The sequence below is a fragment of the Dendronephthya gigantea genome, unplaced genomic scaffold (assembly GCF_004324835.1).
Source record: "Dendronephthya gigantea isolate DGI-Jeju-01 unplaced genomic scaffold, DenGig_1.0 000220F, whole genome shotgun sequence".
NCBI classification, from domain to species: domain Eukaryota; kingdom Metazoa; phylum Cnidaria; class Anthozoa; order Malacalcyonacea; family Nephtheidae; genus Dendronephthya; species Dendronephthya gigantea.
Genome location: NW_021163230.1, coordinates 61,845 through 83,665, shown reverse-complemented (window position 1 = coordinate 83,665; position 21,821 = coordinate 61,845). Strand labels below are relative to the sequence as shown.

The window sequence follows — 21,821 nt, the reverse complement described above, 5'->3', positions numbered from 1 at the left end:
GTTAACGCATATTGAATAGTGGCGAGAAATCAAACTTCGGCTCATCACGATTTATCTTTATTACATTTCGGCGTCATAGATGTCGGTGTCTGGGTGTTTTTTTGCCAGACGAATGGGTATTCGTGAGGCTCTTTATTGGCTTCATTTCTAGCGTTGCCTAAAGCAATTCATTAACAAAGTAAATGCAATAGTTTAAATTAAAAGAGCATATTTTGCTCCTCTTGTCCCTAGCTTCTGGCATAACGCATGTGCGATAGCTGCCCCCTCAGTTCCGGCGTCCATGCCGTGATTACTTGCGTGTAGTTATGACAAACAAACTTTATTACCTAAGGATATTTCTTTACTTCCTTAGCAACATGGTATCGTCCCCAGTTTGATAAGTGTAGGGGACATATTTATATAATCCTGTTTTACATTATTTATTTATTTTCAAATGAAAATGAGTAATATGAATTTATCCACCCCACTTATTGATACTGGCAGAATTCAATTTCCCTCATGAGCTTTCTAACTACAAATTTGGGATTTAAACTTCCCCATCCCTCTGTTTAAAACTTTCAATTTTCACGAATTCCAAACATTTTATCGTTTCTGCATGTGTTTATCTTTGGTATTAACAACAAGTTCTGATGTAAATATTTTGATGTGAGGCGATTCGGCATAAAATGACATGCTAATGATATTTGCTTCAGGATTTTATTATCTTTATTTCCTAAGCAACCATATTCCAATTTTTCATATGTTCCATTGTCGGACTCAGGGTTACAGGCAGAATAAATCACTACAGCTCAAAATTGTAACACAAAACTAGTGATTTGCAATAAATTAAATAACTTAAGATCTTCACATGATATAATTCGTTTGCTCCTGAGGTCTCACGCAGCAAGTGCTGCATCCCTTACCTCGTGCCTCATCGTTTAAACCAGTTCTCTCTGGTTTCTCTAGATGAAAGTGCTTATAATTATTATGCATGTGTATAATAAATAATTTAGTTAACTGCTTAATTCGAGCCTTTTGTCAGTGTTCATTTCAGCCGATATACTTTTGTGTACGTCTGCGTGCAAGTTTTTTTTATAATTATAAATGTGCTGAAAAGTTCATTTATGTATGAGGAATAATATCATAAGGAGGTACTCAGGGACATAAGCTATGTTTCCGGATTATATGCACGAAAAACATTCTCCTTGTGACATTACTTATTTCCCCTGCACTTCAATCATATAAAGTTGAGCTGTCTTGTGATGTGTTTAGTCAGATCGTTGAACCGGAATTCGTAACAGGGTCACCAGATGGTTAATCTCAGTTTTCATTATTAAAAGGTATGAAGTTTATCAATTTCTATTTCTTCTTCAGATGTTGCACATCACGCCAAGGGTCGGTTGCTCAAAAAGCGCTTATAATTTATGCTGTGGAATAGCTATAGTTTAAAAATACATTGAGACATCTTTTTAATGATTGAACTTTTACAAAATTATAGCTACAGCTTATGCATTAAATATGCACTTCAATTGAAAATTAAACTATTTGCATTGAAATATTCCAGCTCAAGAACGTGTTTCTGCGGTTAAATGAACCAATCGTAATGGAACATATAACATTCCTCATTCGAATATCAACTCAATTTGTGACTGGAATAACGTGGTCTTACACTATACCGGATTCCAGGGCCGTAGCTAAAAGCTTAATTATAAGGTGTGCGGTCCCGTCAGATTCACATGCACAGTTAAAACATCAGGTTAAGTTGTTCCAGGGTATCTATCTCTCCAGAATTTTTTCATTTAGCTGATCATATTAAAGCAATCGTGGTATCATAATTATTTTTTGCTTGAGCTAGGGTAAAACTCACTTTGACATGGCTAATTTTGATGACTTGACCATTCGGTTCCGGTTAATCCAGTATAGTTTAACATGACTTAAAACGTATTTGAAACCTCAGGAATATAATTACGGTTGTAATGGCATTGAAATGCGGTATCTATACTTAAATTATTTATTATTTAGTATAAGCCCCCTCCTCAGTCTCACGAATCTCTTCAATGGAATGTAGTACAGTATTTGCATTATCACTTCCCCCCCTCTACTAATTGCATGTAATTTGTTTCCCACCCACCCGCAAAGCGAGATCCAAAATATGTTATAAAAATTCATATTGACAGTCACTGTCCAATCTTGTCTCGAGACTGCCTACTTTTAATTCTCAATAATATAAAAATGACCGACATGACAGGTAAATTTAATTTTTTCTTTGTCTTAATTGTTTTAAGAAGTGATTGTTGCATACGTTGGAAATGAAAATTATTTTCGAAGTTATAATTCTCACCAGTTTTGCAGTCTCCGGTAAGCATTCAAATTTATGTTCTATATAGTCTTCTTTTTTATTCAAGGGGGAGAAATAAATATAAATATTCAACATGATCAAAACGTGACCGTAACTAGTGCAAAAATTCAATCGAGCTGTGAGGAGTAATCATGCATAAGCATCAAGTGTATATTATATGAAATTAATATTGTGATTATGCTACTCTGAGTCTTCAAGCGGGTAAGCTGAAAAACTAGTTTGATCACGATGGAAACTGAGCTAGAAAACCAAAGCTCCCTTGTTCGATTCCTATCGTGGTCACGCTAATTTTTCAGTTAAATATGACTGGTTTGTTACTCAGAGCCATGAATATTCAGTTACTTATCCACTTATTAAAAATATAATATCCATACAAAAGAAATCTCCCTAAAAATACGGCAGAATAATGTTCATGGACAATAACTTGAAATATTTATTGTTCTCTATTCAAAGGTCTTTGCTCCAGGTGTTGTTAAAGGTTCATTATATTTTCCTTTAAAAAGCATACATATGATGCCCTAAAAATCACTCAACAAATTAATAAACTTTTTCATGCCAGTGTGTGATATTTTGAGTATTGATTTTCACGTTTTTTGGCCCAGTTAGTCATATCCGCCTGTCAATTAACATCTTTAGTGTTTAATTCAATAAAATGTTCTCGTCTTTCAGCTCGTGCAGACAGTTATTGGACTAGTTGGCTTGACCGGGATGATCCATCTGCGTCGGGGGACTGGGAGCTCTATCACAGCTTTGCGAAAGAAGAACATGGGGTACGTTACTATGCAATGCAAGTCTGGTGATTTTCCAGTGTTGAAAGTTTGATAAGAAATTATTGGACTATCCCGCAATTTCTTGTTGTTGTCCGACAAAAGAAAGGTATCCTCAAAAACTAAAATACATGTTTTCTAGCTGTGTTGCCGGAAATGTAAAGTTAATTAACACAATTTGAATGTAATTTAAGATAATCATAGAATAATTATACTCTCGGGATCACGACATCAGTTTAAGTTGTTTTATACGGTATCCCTGCATGTCCCTAAGACGTTTTCATTTAGCATATCACGATCTGTCACAACGTTTCAACGAACCCAAAAAACGTTTTGACGAATTCAGCTAAAAATGTGAACGTTTAAAGTCGAGAATACGAACGGATAAATAAACGTTCAATCTGAAGCCGTTTGAACGATTTATGTTTATGAACGGTTTTAACGAATTAGTCTGAACGCCTGTTGCGCGTATGATTGACGCAAGATATTATTGACTAATAGGAAATATTTTCAAACAGGTAACATGTGTTGGCGCAAGTATGCGTGTACATATAAATAGCTATACCTTCATTTGAATGTTTTACTAAATTTATTAGCTAAACTACCTAAATCACATTATATTATACTTTATATACATATATACATTTGCATTTTGCATCAAAATTCGGGTTTATTCGTTAGAAAGCCTTCAGTTATTAGTACAAATTATCATCGTTATGTCAAATTAATCAATGCATCATCTGTAACTATACCCATCTGTTTCGTACCCTCGTTGTGGGACACTACTTCATGCGAAACATCACAATAGACAGACGATTAATCTTTAATCTTGTACTAACTGTAACTCTCGTACAGGCGATATTATAATAGATCGTTCAATACTTCAATATTCAACAAATATATGCCGTGTATGGTTCATGACTGTACAGATACTACAGAGTCAACTATAAAAACAAAGTAACACTCCAAGTTAATAAATATAAACGTTGTATAAACAGCCATCTATTGCCGTACTTACAATTTCGTGGATTATCCGTCCGTTAAGTTACGATAATACCAAAATATTATAGCATAGCATGACTAAATAAAAGTTACGAGTACTAATAATCCCTAATTCCATGGGTATTTGTGCATGAAATTAATATTTTTGAGGACAGGGGCGGATCTAGGGGTAGTCACACCAATCACGCGACTAACGTAAAAATTCCGCACTAATTTGATTCAATGAAAGTGAAATAATATTTATTTTTCTGAACGCAGACCAGTTGTAAATTTGCAGCGGCATAATTAATTTTCTGGCCGAATGAATTAAATTAACACTGATCTCTCTTGATTTCCCCGCTCTGAATTCAAATTTCAAACTGCACAATCGTGATCGTTCTGGAGGTTGGTTAGGGGCGTTTCTGGTCAATCTGATTGGCCTATTCGGTGGTTTCCAGGGAGACAAAAATGGTGATCGTTTTGGAGGTTTGGTCTGATCCTTTTAGAGGTTGGTTATGGGCGTTTTTCATCAATCTGATTGGTCAAATCGATAGTTTCCATGGCGACACAAATTGTGATCGTTTTGGAGGTTGGTCTGATCAGGGCGTCTATAAGATAGGGCGGCGAAACGCACGGATGGCGTGTTGAAACATGTGTGATGCGATTTTAGGACTGGGACGGGGCGGTCGGCGAAAAATTCTCGAACGAAACAATATTTACTTGGTTTTTAACAAGCTCGATTAAAACCACTCAATCTCTGAAACCATAAACGCGATATCTAAAATAAGATTTCTCCTGTGTAATTTATAACTCTTTCTATTAATATTGTGTCTTAAAATTGTTTCTTCAAAAGTTAACTGACCGAATTTGTCAAATTAAAACTACGGATACGCACGGCTACTTGGTATGTTTTTAGATGTATCATACACATTTTGATTTTTCTCAGTGAGGAAAATCCCCAAAAGCATTATACTTCAAGATTTGGTGTACAGAATATTGACAAACATTTGTAGCAAATTTCACTACACAACGTTTTGAACCTTTTTTGCAATCATTTGTAGAAGTGAACGTATTCAAACTTTCTACAACAAAATTGTTTTCACGGCTGCGAGGTCGGAAAATATCAACACAAAATCCCTTTAAATTATATTATATACTTAGATAACGTTCCGAATTGAAAATATGATATGTTTTTCTTTCGTCATGGCAATGTCGACCTGGCCAAGCTAAAAACAAAACAAGAAAATGCTAACTTACTTGCAAGAGCATTAGACCGCGTCGCAACAACGTTTTCGAATTTTCAATATACAAAATTTCCATTAAAAAATTGAAGACCTTGCCATAGCTCCTAAAGCTGGAAAATTTAGAAAATAACTCCCTTGTTCATTAACATCGATTCCACGTGCAAATGGTTGCATAATGTTTTGAACCTTTTTCACAATTTTCTCTGGAATACGACAACCATAAAACGGAACCATGTTTACAAACTTGTCTTGGTAACCAGCGGACTGGGACGAGTATAAAAAACACGAAGAAACCCTTTCAAGAACAGCAATTAACTCCTTTACGTTGAAATTAACAGTATTTCCAACTGGAAATGACGAATTTGTGTCATTTGTTGCCAGATCAGTGTCATCCAAACTTATAAACATCTCAAGTTCTTCGTCATCTAAGTAACCCGCCGCCATTTTGAAAACAGTTTTTCGAATCTTCATGGGGGGTCCGCACATCACACATGTTTCCACACGCCATCCGTGTGTTTCGCCGCCCTATCTTATAGGCGCCCTGGTCTGATCTTCATTTCTTATTGGCTGTTTAATTCCTGACCGATCACGACCGATCAAGCGATCAGAGTCAGACTAGCCACCTTCGCAGGCATCTCTTATTTATATTATGCATTTATATTTGACCGTGAGTAATATCACCGATCATGACCGATCAGAGCCCGTGTTTTGCAATCGAATGTACAGTTCTTTGAAAGGGAATTCAAAAGAAAAACCGATATACAGTTTTAATGCGGGCGCTATATTCATGACACTATTAAATAACATGTCGTCGAGAGATGGATGTTTTCGTATTAAATATACTCGCATGTGTTCGACGAATTGAGAAGTGTACTGTTATAAGGTAAATTATCCAATGTTGATGTTTATGTAAACTATACTCTGTAATTCTGATAATACTATAAGTTCATATAAACAATGGTCCGATAATTTAACTATGTTATCGTTAGCTTATATATTTTACCTAGGCTTTGAGGCTGCTGTAGTGTAATAATCTGTAATTTGCAGTTTGAAAGATTTAGAAAGCTATGGATATTTGCGAAATCATTATAATATATAAATATAAAGCAATTTCGCTTTGACCAAATTCGATCAATGATAACGTAATAAACCTGTGTTCTTACATTTCACTAGACAATAACATTTTGAGCTGAAAATTTCTTGAGAGGTCTGTTCGAAGGGGTAAATTTCTACCATTATTGAAATTTGACTATTGCTATAAAAACATGCATTTTATGCCCACAAAACGTCCCTTTTTAAACCTTCCATTTCAGTGCCTACACAATGTTTTGTGTGGCATTCAATAGCTGCATGTGCCCTAGGAATTTAGCAGACTATAACCTGGCATTAAGCTTGGAAAGCCTCACAAATTTCATAAATCTGGCGGGGGGAGGACGATTGGTGACGAAAATTGGCCTACGAAAATTTTGACTAACGTAAAAAAAATCCTAGATCCGCCCCTGTTTGAGGACCATAATTTATGTAGGTATTTTGTGGCATAATTTTGATGCAGAATTTTCTTGTTCGGTCCAGAATTTGAGTACCTTTTCCAAGGCCTTTGTTTGACATCCTGAACATACAGTGGCGTAACCAGCACGATAAGTGTGTGTGTTGGGCGGTGAATATTGCGGTGAATATTCATATATCCATGCAGTTCTCCCCGACAGATTTCTTTTGTAAGTGCAATGGTAATTATTCGTCGGGCAGACCTGAATATCAATTTCGCCTTTCCCTATTGTGCTCGGCAACTTTTAGGCAACTTTTTAAAATTTGAATAACCAGGGGTGGATCCAGCACTAGTGCACTAATTTGCATTACAAAACAAAATTGCTATTCTGACCAGTTTTCTTGTGTCATGCAAATTAGTGCACTAGTGCTGGATCCACCCCTGTGAATAACTGTTCTGTTTTCCAGCGACCTGGAGCAACTTTTGCTTTTTTGAGTAACAGGGAGCAACTTTTAGGCTTATACATGATCCATACTGCTAATTGCGCACTAATAATTAAGTAAAATATCGACTATTAAATTAATTATTTATTCACTGGCACAATCGGGAAAGGCTTAATATTCATATTCACCGCACAATTGTAGTCACTATAGTTACGCCCCCGATTCCTGAACTCCAGTGCCTCTAGAGTTTCTTACTTGTGTGCGAAAAAACATTTCAAAGTTTTTCTTTTAATTTTCAGATGAAACATACATAACGTTACAAAATATATACATACAAAATATACCTCAAACAACCAACATATGCAGTAATTTATTCATGCTGAAGTGTGTTGAAATATTTTCACTGGGTTTCTTATTGTATATAGCCTCCTTGCAAAGCCGGTTTTGAGCCTGTTGATGCAAACTGCAGAGTAAAGGGAAGCAATATGCTCTGGTATGAAGCAAATCAAAACATTTCTATTTTAAACCGATGTACACCAAGGGGATTCGCATGCGTAAACAGCGAAACTCAAAGTTGCAAGGATTATGAAATCCAGTTCCTGTGTTACAAACGTAAGTAACAAGTAGAGATTTTGCCCTCTTCGGTACACAAAAAATTCGCATTTTTTTACAATTTTAAGTATACGAATTAACCGGAAAGATATGGGAGGCATTACTATCATAAAAGGCGTAAGTTCATATCAACATATTATGCAATCTCCAACTCACAATTTAAGAAAAATTATCGACTGAACTTTAGCCCCTGTAATTTGTCACGTTCATTATTATAATTATACACATGTTTCCTCCTATAATTAGCATTGTACACATGGAGCAAATGTATTGGTCGACAAGGATGCGGTGTATTTAAAATAATTTACAATCCACACTTTAACTCGCGATTTATTATATCTAAAACGCTCGACTGCGCTGTCGTTATAAAATGATAAATATGATAAAAACGCTTATTTGTTTTACTTATAAATTACATAGTTATGTAGTATTTACGGATAATATTTGATGGGATTAAATTAATATTGTTAATTTCAAATTATCAAATCAAAATCTGCATTATATTGATTAAAAATTACGTTGTCCAAAAGCAAGTGTATGACTGTTATTACTCCAGTTAAATGTTTACATCATCTGGAATATTTTCAGCTCCTGCTGATGTCAACATTTATTGGACTCATTGGCTCGATCGCGATGACCCATCTGCATCAGGAGACTGGGAATTGTATTCTGGTTTTGTCGATAGAGACAATAATGTAAGTTTTAAGAATACTTACTACAAATTAGCGCTTATATTCATGTTTGGCTTTAACTACAAAAATATGTTATTACGATAAACCTAAATTATTACCAGATGTTGTCACATCTATTATACTATAATTTGCATTTCAATCATTGACATAATAACAGTCCATTTTTGCAGTAAAATACATAGATAAATACAGCCTGAGTAGGTAGCCACATACCTGCATGCTGTTATTTGCCGTAAGTTGCCTGAAGTGAATCATTTGTGTTTCTTTTTGGAGTAAAATGCTTCCTTTGGGAGTTCAAAGGCCGATTTGGATGTTGATGGGGAAGGGGATAGCTCCATCCAGCTATACAGAGTGTATCAAAAAAAATGTCCAAAATGTAAAATTTTCGTTTTTCAGGATATTTTGCAGAATTTGGCAAATTTTTGTGTTCCTAGAGATAGTTAAGACTTATCTGGTATACCTAGGCCAAGTTTGGTTTTTAATTAACAAAATTATGCTACCGGGGGGGGGGGGTTCCTTCCACTGATATTGAGAGGGCTTGCGCGCGAAAATGTGAAGCTGAAATTGAGATATTATTTAGCTGTCTAAAAGTAAGAAAGCTTTTTAATAAACTGTCAAAGTTTCAGAAGAAATAATGCATACTGGGAGCAACTCGCGACCCCTAAAGGTGACAAATATTTCATTGCGCGCAGTGGATTAAATGCATCGTTGATTTTCGCGTGACCGATCTCATGCAAGGCTGTGCAAATGAATAAATTAAAGCGAGAAACTGAACAAAAAGACGAAACGATTTAATAACAAGATTTTTATTCGTGATGTTAATCCTCGACATTTCCACCATTTCTTTCTAAGCAAACTGCGGCTCCTTTGAGCATGGTAAACACTGAACGGCGAACAGTTCTGCCTCAAATTCTCCATTTCGTTTGAAATTCTTTCTTGCAAATCGCCTACGCTCCCACCGGCAGATCTAGGTGAATGGACAGACAAACGGTTCGCTGTTCAGTGTTTACTATGCTCAGACGAGCCGCAGTTTGCTTAGAATGAAATGGTGGACATGCTGAGGATTAACATCACGAATAAATCGCTTTGTTTTTATGTTCAGTTTCTCGCTTTAATTTATTCATTTGCACAGCCTTGCCTGAGATCGGTCACGCGAAAATTAACGATGCATTTAATCCACTGCGCGCAATGAAATATTTGTCACCTTTAAAGGTCGCGCGTTGCTCCCAGTATGCATTATTTTTCCTGAAACTTTGACAGTTTATTAAAAAGCTTTTCTACTTTTAAACAGCTAAATAATATCTGCATTTCAGCTTCACATTTTCGCGCGCAAGCCCTCTCAATATCAGTGGAAAGGAACCACCCCTCGGTAACATAATTTTGTTAATGAAAAACCAAACTTGGCATGGGTATACCAGATAGGTCTTAACTATCTCTAGGAAAACAAAAATTTGCCAAATTCTACAAAATATCCTGAAAAACGAAAATTTTACATTTAGGACATTTTTTTTGATACACCCTGTAGATCTTAGAAGTGGTGAATTTTTCCAGTTCAACATTTTAGACTGATGCATATGAAGAGAAATGGTCCATTGGTAACTACTTGGGTTTTAAAAAAAATTCCATGTTCGATCAAAAATGAATGCCTCATTTTACCTCATTTTTTGAAATAAACTGTTAGGCCCTTTAAATGGGTATAATTTATGAGGTTTTCAGTTACGAGGGCGATACTCATAGAGGGCGAAAACATGCGAGGGGTTTCTACATATAATTTACATACTTATTTTTGTAATTTCACTAAATCTAGTAACGAATCTAGTAACCAAGTGAGATCCAGTAACCAATTATTGAATTTTTCTCTCACTTTCTACTTGTGCAGCCTCCTTGCAAAGCTGGTTTTGAGCCAGTTGGTGCAAACTGCAGAGTAAAGAGCAGCAATAAACCCTGGTATGAGGCAAATCAGCAAATTAGATCTTCCTATCGATGTTCATCGACGGGATTCGCTTGTGTAAACAGCAAAACCCAAGTATGTGAAGACTACGAAATCCAGTTTCTTTGCTACAAACGTGAGTACAAGCCACCAAGCCACAAATTTTGAAAACTTTCTTCTGTTAATATATAGGGGAATAATTTCTCTTGTTAAATGACGTTGAACACATGCAGTTACAACAAAGTTGCGTTTTTCATTGTTATCAACAGCATGTACAAGATTATTTCAGAGCATGCGCAGTCCACCATATTGGTTTTCCAATCAGCGAATAAAATTGCCTCCTGGTATCCATCATGCCATTTACGGCATATATCATCCCGGCACAAATTCGACTGAATATTTAATCCTTATACAATGACACTATATAAATGGCTGCTATAATAGGAGTATTTGCTCTCAAATGTCTCAGCATGTAAGCTAGTGATTAAAAAATTGATACATAATATATATGTACATGACTGACTATGTTTGTTATTGTTTATGTGTTATTCAAATAATTTTTGTGACTAAAGTTGCAAATCAAGCACAAAACTTTGACTTGCTGTTTGGTTTTTTTTAGCTTGACAAGAAAAGCTTCAGCAACACACAATCCCTTCTTCACAATGCATGCTGATAATTCGATGAATGGTTTAATTTTAAGTTAAAGTGCAGCCATGTAATTGTATGCACTTTTTACAAAGGAATTAAAAGGAGAGATACAGCTTTCATGCATGCATGCATGCTAGCTGTTCTGAAATTGTATTTGTAAGACTATAATATGATGGCATGTCATATGGCATATTCGATACACGCTCATTGCAATAAACAGCTCTACCATTCCAAGGCAATTAAGACTAATCTCTGCGTTCAGAGAACAAAAATTCTGTTTAAACTCTCATAGTGTAAACATAACAATATCATTTTGACTACAGCAGCTTTTGTCGAAAGTAAATTGATGCATTAACTCGTATTTTCCGAACGCATTGAATCTCAACTACGCGACACTTCGATAAGTTTATCGTAACAATGATTTGCAAACGCATCTGCGTGTTCACTGTGAACTGTAAGATTACTTGGAATTTGCCAGGTCATTTTCCCGTTAATTGTATGAATGAAATGAGAAAATGTGCAATTTGAACCATGCACAAGATTATTTATGAAACATGCGTTGAGTTTATAGTTTCCGTCATTTTCCAAGTTAAAAGATCCGAAACTTGAGATGAAATTGCAGCTGGATTTAGGAAATAGTTTGTCATTGAAAAATAATTTCATCAATTCTATTGTTTTCATTAATCCACTTATTACAGTCAGTTCTGCTACACATCCCCTTCCCTTGACACAAGTTTTAATTTCCTCGGTAGTGTCTTTAGCGAGTTTCCAAAAGTTAGAACAATCGCCTGCAATGTACTTCATGTGACAATTTTGTTGAATATACACAAAATGTCCCAGATAATCTTTGTTTGGTTTGGGATCACAAAAGCGCTGACCATCGATAGCGAATAGATAGTCTATTTTCGAATCTTTTGATTTTTCACAATCCAAAAGCTTGCAGAATGCCAAATGTGCCGCTGTTATGACAGCTGCAGTTACTGTGCAATTATTTGCCCTGCATGTTTGAATAATATCACTGGTTTCCTTCTCACTGAATACCTTTACATTCAACCGACATGGAGCACGCGTGTTAATGGATTTTGGATCTGGTGGGAATTGTTCGTGATACGGATTATTCGGTTTCTTTTCCATTATTTGAGCCAAAATTTTCTTCATACAAAATCTTAATATCGGTCTTAGGCAGCAATAAGTTAACAACAGATTGTACAATGAATGCCAAATTCGACCGCGTGTGACAATCTCGTGGACTTCTGGCAACAATTCTAACGATTTGCTTCTTGAGATTTCCTGGTCAACACCGCTGGTACCGTTCGCGAGTTCGTTCATATTGTGGAGAAACTGTTTGCAAAACTTTATTGAAGACACGCCATCAGTACAAGAGTGTTCAAAGTTAAACATTAACGTATTCATATATTCCTGAGTGTCGAATATAAACTCTTCTTCTAATATTACAACTCGCCATAACAGACCATTTCCACTCTTTCTTGCTGTGTATTCAAACCAGACATCTTGCCAGTCTGAAGCCTTGACATCAGAAGTTGTAATATCTAACATTGTAATGACTTCATTGATATCCTTGATTTCGAAATATTTATCCCCACTCGTGGCTGTTGTTATGACTGCTCGAAGCATTGGCTGACGTTTGGCCAAGAGTATCAAAGCGTCGCAAACATGCTGTCGAACTAAGCACTCTTCTGACTTTATTGATATCGCTAAGCATATATTCGATGCACCAGGTTTCTCCGTAGAAAGAATATCCATACACTCTTCAGAAACTCCAAGGCGACGTTTATTTGAACGAGACCTTGCTTGTATTTCATTTGTTTCACTGGTGAAGTATTTCACAATTTTGTAAAGAACATATATGCAGGCAGCTAATAAAAAACTCCGGGCTATTGAATCAGTGCTTGCCATATCAATACCAAAATATTAAATTGAACCTCGTAAATTAAACCCTACGTTTCGCGGTAAGTATTGCTCTTGCCGTATTGCTGAACTCGATTGTTAGCGACTGTTGACAAAACACTGAATTTGCGTAGGCGGACGTCTAAATAATTATGCATTACATGATTCGTCAATTTCCGCTTACGCGAGATTGTGTAAATTAAGTTACCGAGTTGCAACTTGAAATGCATCGTTCTCTTTTTAAAGGATGTATAAATGAGCCAGGAATGTCAAAATGTATAACTGCCTGAGACTTCTATACAATGCAGTAAACTGTAAAATGAAGTGTAGTAAATTTCACTCGTTTTTCTCTAGCTGCTGCAATCAACAGGCAATTTATGAATTTAATTTTTAAGTATAATGTTTAATTTTCAACATTCAAAACATCAAAACATTACGAAATCTACTAGTGTATGAACGCCAGATGTTTTAGACTTTTAGTACTTTTAGTACTTTGTACATTTTGCAGGAATCGCAGCCGAGATGAGATTTGTTTTATCAAAATACAAATTTACCCATTCAAAAACCATTTTGAAGTTCAAAGGAATGTTGTGATGGCTTTTTGCAATTGGTTATTTTTAATGCATGAACTGTAATAAAACCTAGAACGCTAACGGCCGCCATCTTTGAAGTCAAATATGATTTGAAGGTAGTTTTGAACGTTTGAGAGAGCCTGACGTAGAAAACAATTACCTAGGAATGTCTAGATTTTTGTAAAATACAAACACTTGCTAATTTTGATATGAATTGAATGAGAAACAGTGTCCAAACTCTTAAATTTGCTTCAGCTAAGTATTACGTTGAACTTCAGGAGTTCGCGTTCCAGTTGATATTACAGTTAAAGTTATTAAAATTCTAGGTCATGGACGATACCTTTTCTCCTGAAAAGCTGCTCGATCATCGCCATTTCCAATGATTTGTATTTTGTGGTTTTAACTCCAAGTCATTTATCATAACAAGCTATGTTCCCTCAGGGCCCTACCATTAACAAAACCCATTCAGAATTATGCTGACCATCAATATTGATAGCAAACTGGCGGGGATTAGAAAGCAATTCGCAAACCATGGAATCAGTGACTCTCTCACCCCAAACGAGAGCAATTTTCTAACCAAAACATTGTGTTGATTAATGTGATCAAAGGCCTTGCTGAAAAAGGGATCCTAAGAAAACGAGACTCAGTGTCCAACGTTTTAAGCCCATCAATAAGTCAGAAAACCGTTCATGTTTTTTTTATTTATGATTTATTACAAGTACCAGTTTTGTAATAAAAGACTGAATTACATTGGTTAACAAGATGAAAATGTTACTCGACAATAAAGTATGGTTAAAATAACATGATACGAATAGCGTATTCGTGCGAAGTATGGCATATTCGCTCATAAATGTAATTTGAGCTTCAGGGGTTTATCCCCTTTATTGGTCACATGATCAAATTAAAATGTGGATAATAACATATTTTGTCACGTGGTATGCTAGCCTAACCATATCTCTTCTATTAACTATGGTTTAATAAAAATAAACCTGCTAGGAGAGCCATTTCTCCTCGCAAAAAATATCCTAAAACAGCGTAAAATTTAATGTGTCACAATTAATTCATGCTCAGAAAACTAAGCTGCGGAAGGGGTATGCAAAATTCATGGCTGGCAACATATCTATGCGAAAATAAATCACATTACATAAATAGCATATTTATACCTTTCCTCCTACTTGCATGTAGGTCAATACCCTATCATGTAGGATACTGATCTCGTATTCATTAATAAACAGCTCGTACTATATATTAGCCCAAATCATTCGCGGTGTATTCCGTGAGCTATTATCGAGACACTTGATTGTACTTAACATTTTCAAGAGTCTGTTGCAAGGGCGTGACAGGCGGGATCAATTATAAGTGAATGTATTTTCATAATATATAATTCAGTTATTTCGTTTCATCAAAATATTAAAAATTACTGATTTAATTATTCAAAATTTAATTATTAATTATTCAAAAAACATTGTAATAACATATGTAAAGATAAATTATTCGTTTGCAAGAGGTATTTTTCTCGCGAATTTTTAGAACACAACGCAGTGATTTGATTTAGTCCAAATCATTCGCAGTGTATTCCGTGAGCTATTATCTAGACGCTTGACTGTACTTACCATTTTTAAGAGTCTGTTGCAAAGGTGTGTCGGGCGCGATCAATTATAGGTCAATTTATTCTCATAGTAGGAAGGCCCTCAGATCGAAACGTCAAGTAGTCTTTTGTCTAATTTAGGCAGTTGTTAACCACATTAATTTTGATGCTAAGTTATATTCCATCCTGTACAATCGATTAATTTTATAACGCTCCTGTGGAAGAGTTTTTATCAATTTTGTAATATAGTTATATATAGTTATAATATAACAGAACAGCTACGGAAAATTCTTTTTATTATTTCGTTCCATCAAAATATTACAAATTACTGAAATTATTCAAAAAACACCGTTATACCATATGAAAAGATAAATTCTTCGCTTTGGAAGAGTTATTTTTCCTTAGTCGACAGTCCCTGTTTCTTTTCCAATTTAATTGTTTTGTGCTCCCAGATTTTTTTGAAAAGCGAGCGTATTTGAATCATTGAGCAAAAAATCATCGAGAAGTAATCCCATTAGGAATGCATATTTTTATGAAAAGCATATGAGAACATCGGCAATCTGACTTAAACTTCGAAAAATCATTATTCGTATATAAAAATCGTTTTGATATTTAGTAGAAAAGAGCATATTTACACCGTTTCTCCTACTTGCATGTATGTCATTACCCTATCATGTAGAATACTAATGCCCTATTCATTATTGTTTAAACAGCTCGTATCCGAGTCCAAATCATTCGCGGTGTATTCCGTGAGCTATTATCGAGACACTTGACAGTACTTACCATTTTCAAGAGTCTGTTGCAAGGGCGTGATCAATATAGGGAAATATTTTTGAGACCGAGGGAAATATTTCCCTATACGGAGCGACTAAACTGGTAAATAATAGATTAATTTTTTTCTTGCGGTCTGAATTCATATTTTAGCGTTTCGTTAGTGCTTTTAAATCTCGCGCGGTCCGTACGGCCTCATACGTACCGCTTATACTGACCATTTTCAAGAGTCAGTAGCATAGGACGTGAAAGGCGCTAAAATGTTTAAACCAGCACATCCAACGTTATATTTTGCAAATGAGCCGATTGAAATAGTTAGTAATCATAAGCATTTAGGGGTTGCCCTATCTTCAAATCTTTCTTGGAGAGCACATATATTCAATATTTATGAGAAAGCGTCAAAAAAACTTAATCTTTTAAAAAGTTTTAAGTTTAAGTTAAATAGAGAGACTTTATCAAAATTGTACAAGTCTCTTATCAGACCAGTGATGGAATATGCTGATGTTCTTTGGGATGGTTGCTCTGAAAATGAAAGCGATCTCATTGAGCACGTTCAATATCAAGCTGCAACAGTGGTCGTAGGTGCTATGAAGGGTACTAGTAGAGTACGGTTATTGGAGGAATTAGCTTGGGAAGATATGAAAACTAGGCGATCCATTCATAAACTTATTTTATACTTTAAAATTGTAAATATGCTAACACCAAATTATTTGTTGGATTTACTGCCTCAAACAGTAAAACAAAGGTCGGGTCTATCCCTAAGAAATGCTTCTGACTTTTCTCTTTTTGGTGTGAAAACTGAAAGATTTAAAAAATCGTTTTTTCCTTCAACTACTATATTATGGAATAGCACTGATATTAATGATCGAAATTCAAAGTCGATTGGTTTATTTAAGAGCTCATTAACTTCGTTTTTTGACATTCAAACTTATACTGGCTATTATGATTTTTCTATTGATAGGCATTCTTCTATCTTACACACTCGTTTGCGCCTTAATTAATTGTAATGCTCTAAACTATTATTTGTTTAAAATTAATTGTAGATTATCTCCAGCATGTTTATGTGGAGATTCTTGTGAATCAGTCATTCATTATTTGTTATATTGTCCTCGTTATGCTGCTCTTAGATTATCCTTACTCTCGGCTGCTGCTCATATTTATGGTGAAGGCTGGTATCTCTTGTCGGATTCTCAAAAGTCTAAAATATTTTTGTTTGGTTCAGCTGATTTGAGTGTAGATAGTAATAGATGTATATTTATGCATGTTCAAAAATACATTAAGCAAACTAATCGTTTTTCTAAGAATTAATTTTTTACTTCTGAACCTTCAATTGAACCAGCTTTTATCACCTTTGCTGTTGGTTTTTCTTTTCTTTTTTTTGTAATGTTCGTCTTCTCCTGTTGTAAGTGTTTGTTTACAATTATTTGTAATGTCAAATGTAGTGTGAGCCCCTCGATGAGCGTGCACGCTCTTGGGTAAACACTAAAGTCAATGAATATGTTTATATAAAAAAAAAAAAAAAAAGGCGCGATTATTTGCGAATGTATTTTCATATAGTATTTATTCAGTTCTTCCCGATCCATTATTCCAAAAGCGTTATTTTTTAAACACAAAATACAGCTACAAATCTATTCCTACATACAATCGATTTATTTTATAAAGCTCCTGCGGACCAATTTTTTTAAATTTTGTAATATAGGTATAATATGCCACAACTGTTAGGCAAATATGTAAAAATTATTTCGTTCTGATCAAAATATCACAAGGACCGAAAAGGCCACGATTAATCTGTAACGAGATTTTGAAACCGCTGTTTGATATGAGACAATAAAAAGATTTTGCAATTCTCTCTGAACACTTGAAGACCTTGATATTTTCCAGTGTATATAAAGCGTGGAACAGATCTGATTCTATTAAATTGAGAAACGTGGTTGTTACTTAGTTCCAATTAGGCGTACGTATACAACTGAAATATCATATGTAAAAATAAATTATTCGTTTTGAAGAGGTACTTTACTTGCAAATGGATGTTACACAATTGGTATCGAATAATTAGTAGGCAGACCCTGTTTCTTGCCCTCTTTTAATGAGTTTATTTCGGCGTATAAGACATGCATAAGGCTTCGTTTTAAAAAGCAAGCTAATTCCAAGCATTGCCATTGGGCAAACAATCATTGCATCATCAGGGCGTCCATGAGAAGCTGAATTTCGTTATGTGTGTTTATTCATATGGGGTGCGTATAAAAACTTCCGCCTCTGATTTAAAACTTCTAACATCTGCTCTGTTGCATGCATGACCATGTATATTATTAAAAAATCAAATTTCGATTTTTTATAGAAAATAGCTTTTATTGTGCTGGTACTATAATGTGCGCACTGTGTCATGTAGAATATTGATTTTGTATTGCTTATCAAACACCTCGTGAATTGATCCAAATCATTTGCGGTATATTCCTATATAGTTTGTAATAGGGATATGATATCATAACGGAAGGATGTACTAGTTTGAAAATACGCACGAAAATACAAAGGTGTTTAAAAACACTCTACTCGGAAGCCCCTGAACATAATATCTTTGTTCCACCCACACTTATAATATTTTATAAAGCTGAATTAGTTTGACTTGACTTTTACTTAATCAGCTATAGTCGAGTTATTATCAAAACCAGAAGAAATGGGTAACACTTTGTTATTTCTTTTCGCTAGTATTTTTTGTATGATCAGTCACGGCGAAGCAATCTGTTGTGGAGAAATCAAGTCGATAGTGGACAAGAAGATTGAGGCAGAAAAAGTGCTGTGCGCTCCAGGAAACAATCTCCCTCCAGGCTGTTGCAGAGATATTTTGAAAGCAGTTGAAGAGTATAGTGCTGCATATGAAGCTATTTGTGTGAACAATACAGGTACTGTGCAAATATAGTGGTTTCTCCCAGTGGCGGATCTAAAGATGTGCAGAATAAATTACTACAGCTTAAAACCAGAATCGCATTGGTAGATTTTAATGAAAAATATTCTTTTCAAATCTATAACCAATAGCGTTGTTATTAATGTGTTTTGAATTAAAAATCAAGCTGTGTAATTTATTCTGCACACCCCTAGATCCGCCACTGGTTTTTCCGGTATGTATATGCGTGTGTATTTTGCTCACAACTTTAGTTGCAACCTCTCGCTGATTTAACATAACCCCGTTTACACTACGTGCGATATTTGGTACCGCACGGACAAAAGTTCCGGCCATGCAACTTTTACAAGTACTTGCAAGGACTACTTAAATAAAAAGATATAATTTTAGAGGATATTTTGCTTAATTCCTTATAATTTGCCGAAAAACTCTTTCGACAACGCTCCATTTTCGAATTCGAACATGGGTTAATTTTAAGGTATAGTTGGGGTTGTTCAATGTCCGTGATTTCTGGCGATGAATGTCTTTTTAGCTTTTCCCCGAGCCGGCGCGAAGCGCCGTGCGAGGGTTCTAATCCCACCCGCAGATTAGGAATTACACTCGGGTATTCTGACAGAACATAGGCGAATCCAAAGTTGCCCAAATGTCATGGACGTTCAATGGTCATGGTAGTTGTTCGCATGCGCGAAATTTGAACGAAGAAAGAACGGTCGTCTACAACTTGCTGATTGGCTAAGACTAAGAGCGTCAGCATTTTAACTGTCATTTTGCAAACTATTTTTTTAAAAATATAAAATGAGATCATGGAGTCAAATTTTAAAACAATAATAAAAGATTTAAAGATCATAACAGCACAGAAACAGTTGGTGAAATAGGATTGGCTCGTAGTTTATAATCTTTGAAGTAGTAGGTGTCTATATTTTACTTATTCAGTGTTTGCTGTAAGAATGCATTGTTATTTTGACAAGTACGAGCTTGGTATGTCGTTTTACAAGCAGCTAACCGACCGTTTAAGGTTTTATTTCATCGCTTAAACTTTAAAAAGAGTTCTTGGCATTTTGAATAAAATAAAAACTTATAAGTGCGAGTGAGCTTTTACATGTATATATACATGTATATCATCAAATACATCTTATCGGAGTGCTTTTTAGTTAAATGTTTTAAAAAATCTTTATTGATTTTACTGTTTTGTTTCGATAATTCTCGTATTTGCTTACATTGTTAATCCGTTAGCGAAAGTTGCCTATCTTTAATTTGGATGATAGTCGTCGATGACCCACCTTTTTTTCGCCCGCCAATATAATTATGGTATTTATAAAGAAGGCCAATCATATTTTGAAATACAACTTTTTTCTGCTAGTTCCATGCATAGACCCCAAGCCATTGGGAATGCAAAGCGGCAAAATACCCGATTCGGCAATCACAGCATCGTCAACCTTTGGTAGTTCTTATTATCCTTACTTCGCAAGATTGAATAAGACTGGCAGTTCTTGTTGTTGGGCACCAACTGCAGCAGGAAGAGTTGGCTCGTGGTTACAAGTTGATCTTGGACAAAACACAACTGTCATAGGATTTTCAACTCAAGGAACATGTTATAGCCATGTAGAGTGGGCGATCTCTTACTCGATTTCTTACAGCAACAATGGTGGTACTTGGACTCTTTATGAAGAGTCAGGGACTGCAAAGGTAATCAGATAAATAAAACATATATTTTGCAATTCGCTTTGCCTATCCACATGCTCTTCCATTAAAATTTAACGAAATTTAAAATTTCGCGTGGGTCGTATAATTATCAATCTTACTATAATATTACATGTACGTGCATGCATGCATGATGGTCACATGGAATTTTTTAAGTAGTAATTTTATAATATTATTTAAAAGTGTTAAAAAAGTGATTAAAAACGTTATAATATTTTAAAGGGGCTATTTGTTTCTATGTTAACGTGGAATTACGCGCAATATATAAAGTGCATGCTAGTGAAGTTTTAATATGGCAGTTTTTACCACGTGACTTTTTTGCTTAAACTGCATAAAGCAAAACTTCCACACGGACTTAAGCGCTAAACATTGCATTGTTGTCCCTCAGTACGGGTGGACAAATGCGGCCCTGGTTGCATGGAAAAGTGTTACATATGATTCATCAAAGTTTATAAATTTTAATAAAACTAATCCTTGTGTTTTTTTGCAGGTTTTTCAAGGCAACCAAGACCAAAACTCCATTGTTAACCACACATTTAAAACTGGAATCAAAGCTCGATACATTCGTGTGTTGCCGAAATCATGGAAAAACTATCCTACAATGAGACTCGAGTTGTACGGTTGTTACTGAGTAGAACGTGCATGAAACATCCTTAGAGTAAATTTCCAATAGTTGCTTAAAGGCGGTAATCACAGACTGGTTTAGCTTTAATTTGTAGACTAGCTTGAATGTTTAATCTAATAACTAAACAATAAATGAAATTGGCATCTATATTGTTTTGCAAAAATCGACTACTTTAACTATATTTATTATATGTGACCTTCCACAGGAAAACATACGTTAACGCTATTTCGTTCGTTCGAAAATATCGTTCGTTATCCGTTCGTTTGCCGTTCAAACGCTTCAAGCGTTCGTTGAAACGATTTTCGAGATCGTTCATCGTTCGAAATTGCCCGTTCGAACGCTTGGGAAAAATCGTTTGAAAATTGGTCCAAAAGCGTTCAACCGTTTGATTTACCGTTCGTTGAAACGTTTGCCGTAATTTCGTTCAATCGCATTGGATTTGGTTCAACATATTAGATTAAACATTTGCAATGTTACAACTTTGTAGAAGAAGCGCAGAATGTGCTACACAGAAATACTCCCAGAAACGTATTCAGTTCCTTAGTAGAAGACTTGTAAAGGAAATAGTGAGGTTATATCGTTTTAGCCTAATCGAATGCTATTTTGTGCGCTTCAT

General features: G+C 35.2%; 3 protein-coding genes across 4 annotated transcripts; 2 read left to right on the top strand and 1 right to left on the bottom strand.

Annotated features, from left to right (window-relative positions):
• The first annotated feature begins 1,235 nt into the window (after positions 1-1,235).
• LOC114540129 lies at positions 1,236-11,216 on the top strand. 2 transcript variants are annotated; one of them, XM_028560409.1, is made up of 7 exons: positions 1,236-1,319; positions 2,265-2,337; positions 3,008-3,108; positions 7,685-7,871; positions 8,460-8,566; positions 10,443-10,629; positions 11,113-11,216. In XM_028560409.1, exons 2-7 carry the CDS (start codon positions 2,289-2,291, stop codon positions 11,115-11,117), a joined length of 636 nt encoding a protein of 211 aa, XP_028416210.1. In that variant the 5' UTR covers positions 1,236-1,319; positions 2,265-2,288; the 3' UTR covers positions 11,118-11,216. The 2 variants fall into 2 exon arrangements, with proteins under 2 accessions (XP_028416210.1, XP_028416211.1); XM_028560410.1 differs by lacking the exon at positions 1,236-1,319 and having other exon boundaries at positions 2,167-2,337.
• Positions 5,098-5,794, bottom strand: LOC114540130. The gene is made up of 2 exons (XM_028560411.1): positions 5,422-5,794; positions 5,098-5,312 (listed from the first exon to the last, which is right to left on the bottom strand). The coding sequence occupies exons 1-2, from the start codon at positions 5,772-5,774 to the stop codon at positions 5,288-5,290; spliced, it is 378 nt and encodes a 125-aa protein (XP_028416212.1). The 5' UTR covers positions 5,775-5,794; the 3' UTR covers positions 5,098-5,287.
• A 7,419-nt stretch (positions 11,217-18,635) lies between the features above and the next one.
• On the top strand, positions 18,636-21,389 carry LOC114540135 (lactadherin-like). The gene is made up of 3 exons (XM_028560418.1): positions 18,636-18,880; positions 20,240-20,565; positions 21,071-21,389. Exons 1-3 carry the CDS (start codon positions 18,655-18,657, stop codon positions 21,209-21,211), a joined length of 693 nt encoding a protein of 230 aa, XP_028416219.1. The 5' UTR covers positions 18,636-18,654; the 3' UTR covers positions 21,212-21,389.
• Positions 21,390-21,821: the final 432 nt, after the last annotated feature.

Bases quoted from the DNA above. Each gene is read 5' to 3' on its own strand.
- LOC114540135 (XM_028560418.1), top strand. From the start codon at position 18,655: ATGGGTAACACTTTGTTATTTCTTTTCGCTAGTATTTTTTGTATGATC. The intron at 18,881-20,239 runs GTACTGTGCAAA...TTTTTCTGCTAG, and splicing joins TATTTGTGTGAACAATACAG to TTCCATGCATAGACCCCAAG. The intron at 20,566-21,070 runs GTAATCAGATAA...GTTTTTTTGCAG, and splicing joins AAGAGTCAGGGACTGCAAAG to GTTTTTCAAGGCAACCAAGA.
- LOC114540130 (XM_028560411.1), bottom strand. From the start codon at position 5,774: ATGGCGGCGGGTTACTTAGATGACGAAGAACTTGAGATGTTTATAAGT. The intron at 5,313-5,421 runs GTCTTCAATTTT...TTTTGTTTTTAG, and splicing joins GCTTTAGGAGCTATGGCAAG to CTTGGCCAGGTCGACATTGC.
- LOC114540129 (XM_028560409.1), top strand. From the start codon at position 2,289: ATGAAAATTATTTTCGAAGTTATAATTCTCACCAGTTTTGCAGTCTCC. The intron at 2,338-3,007 runs GTAAGCATTCAA...CTCGTCTTTCAG, and splicing joins CACCAGTTTTGCAGTCTCCG to CTCGTGCAGACAGTTATTGG. The intron at 3,109-7,684 runs GTACGTTACTAT...TATTGTATATAG, and splicing joins TTGCGAAAGAAGAACATGGG to CCTCCTTGCAAAGCCGGTTT.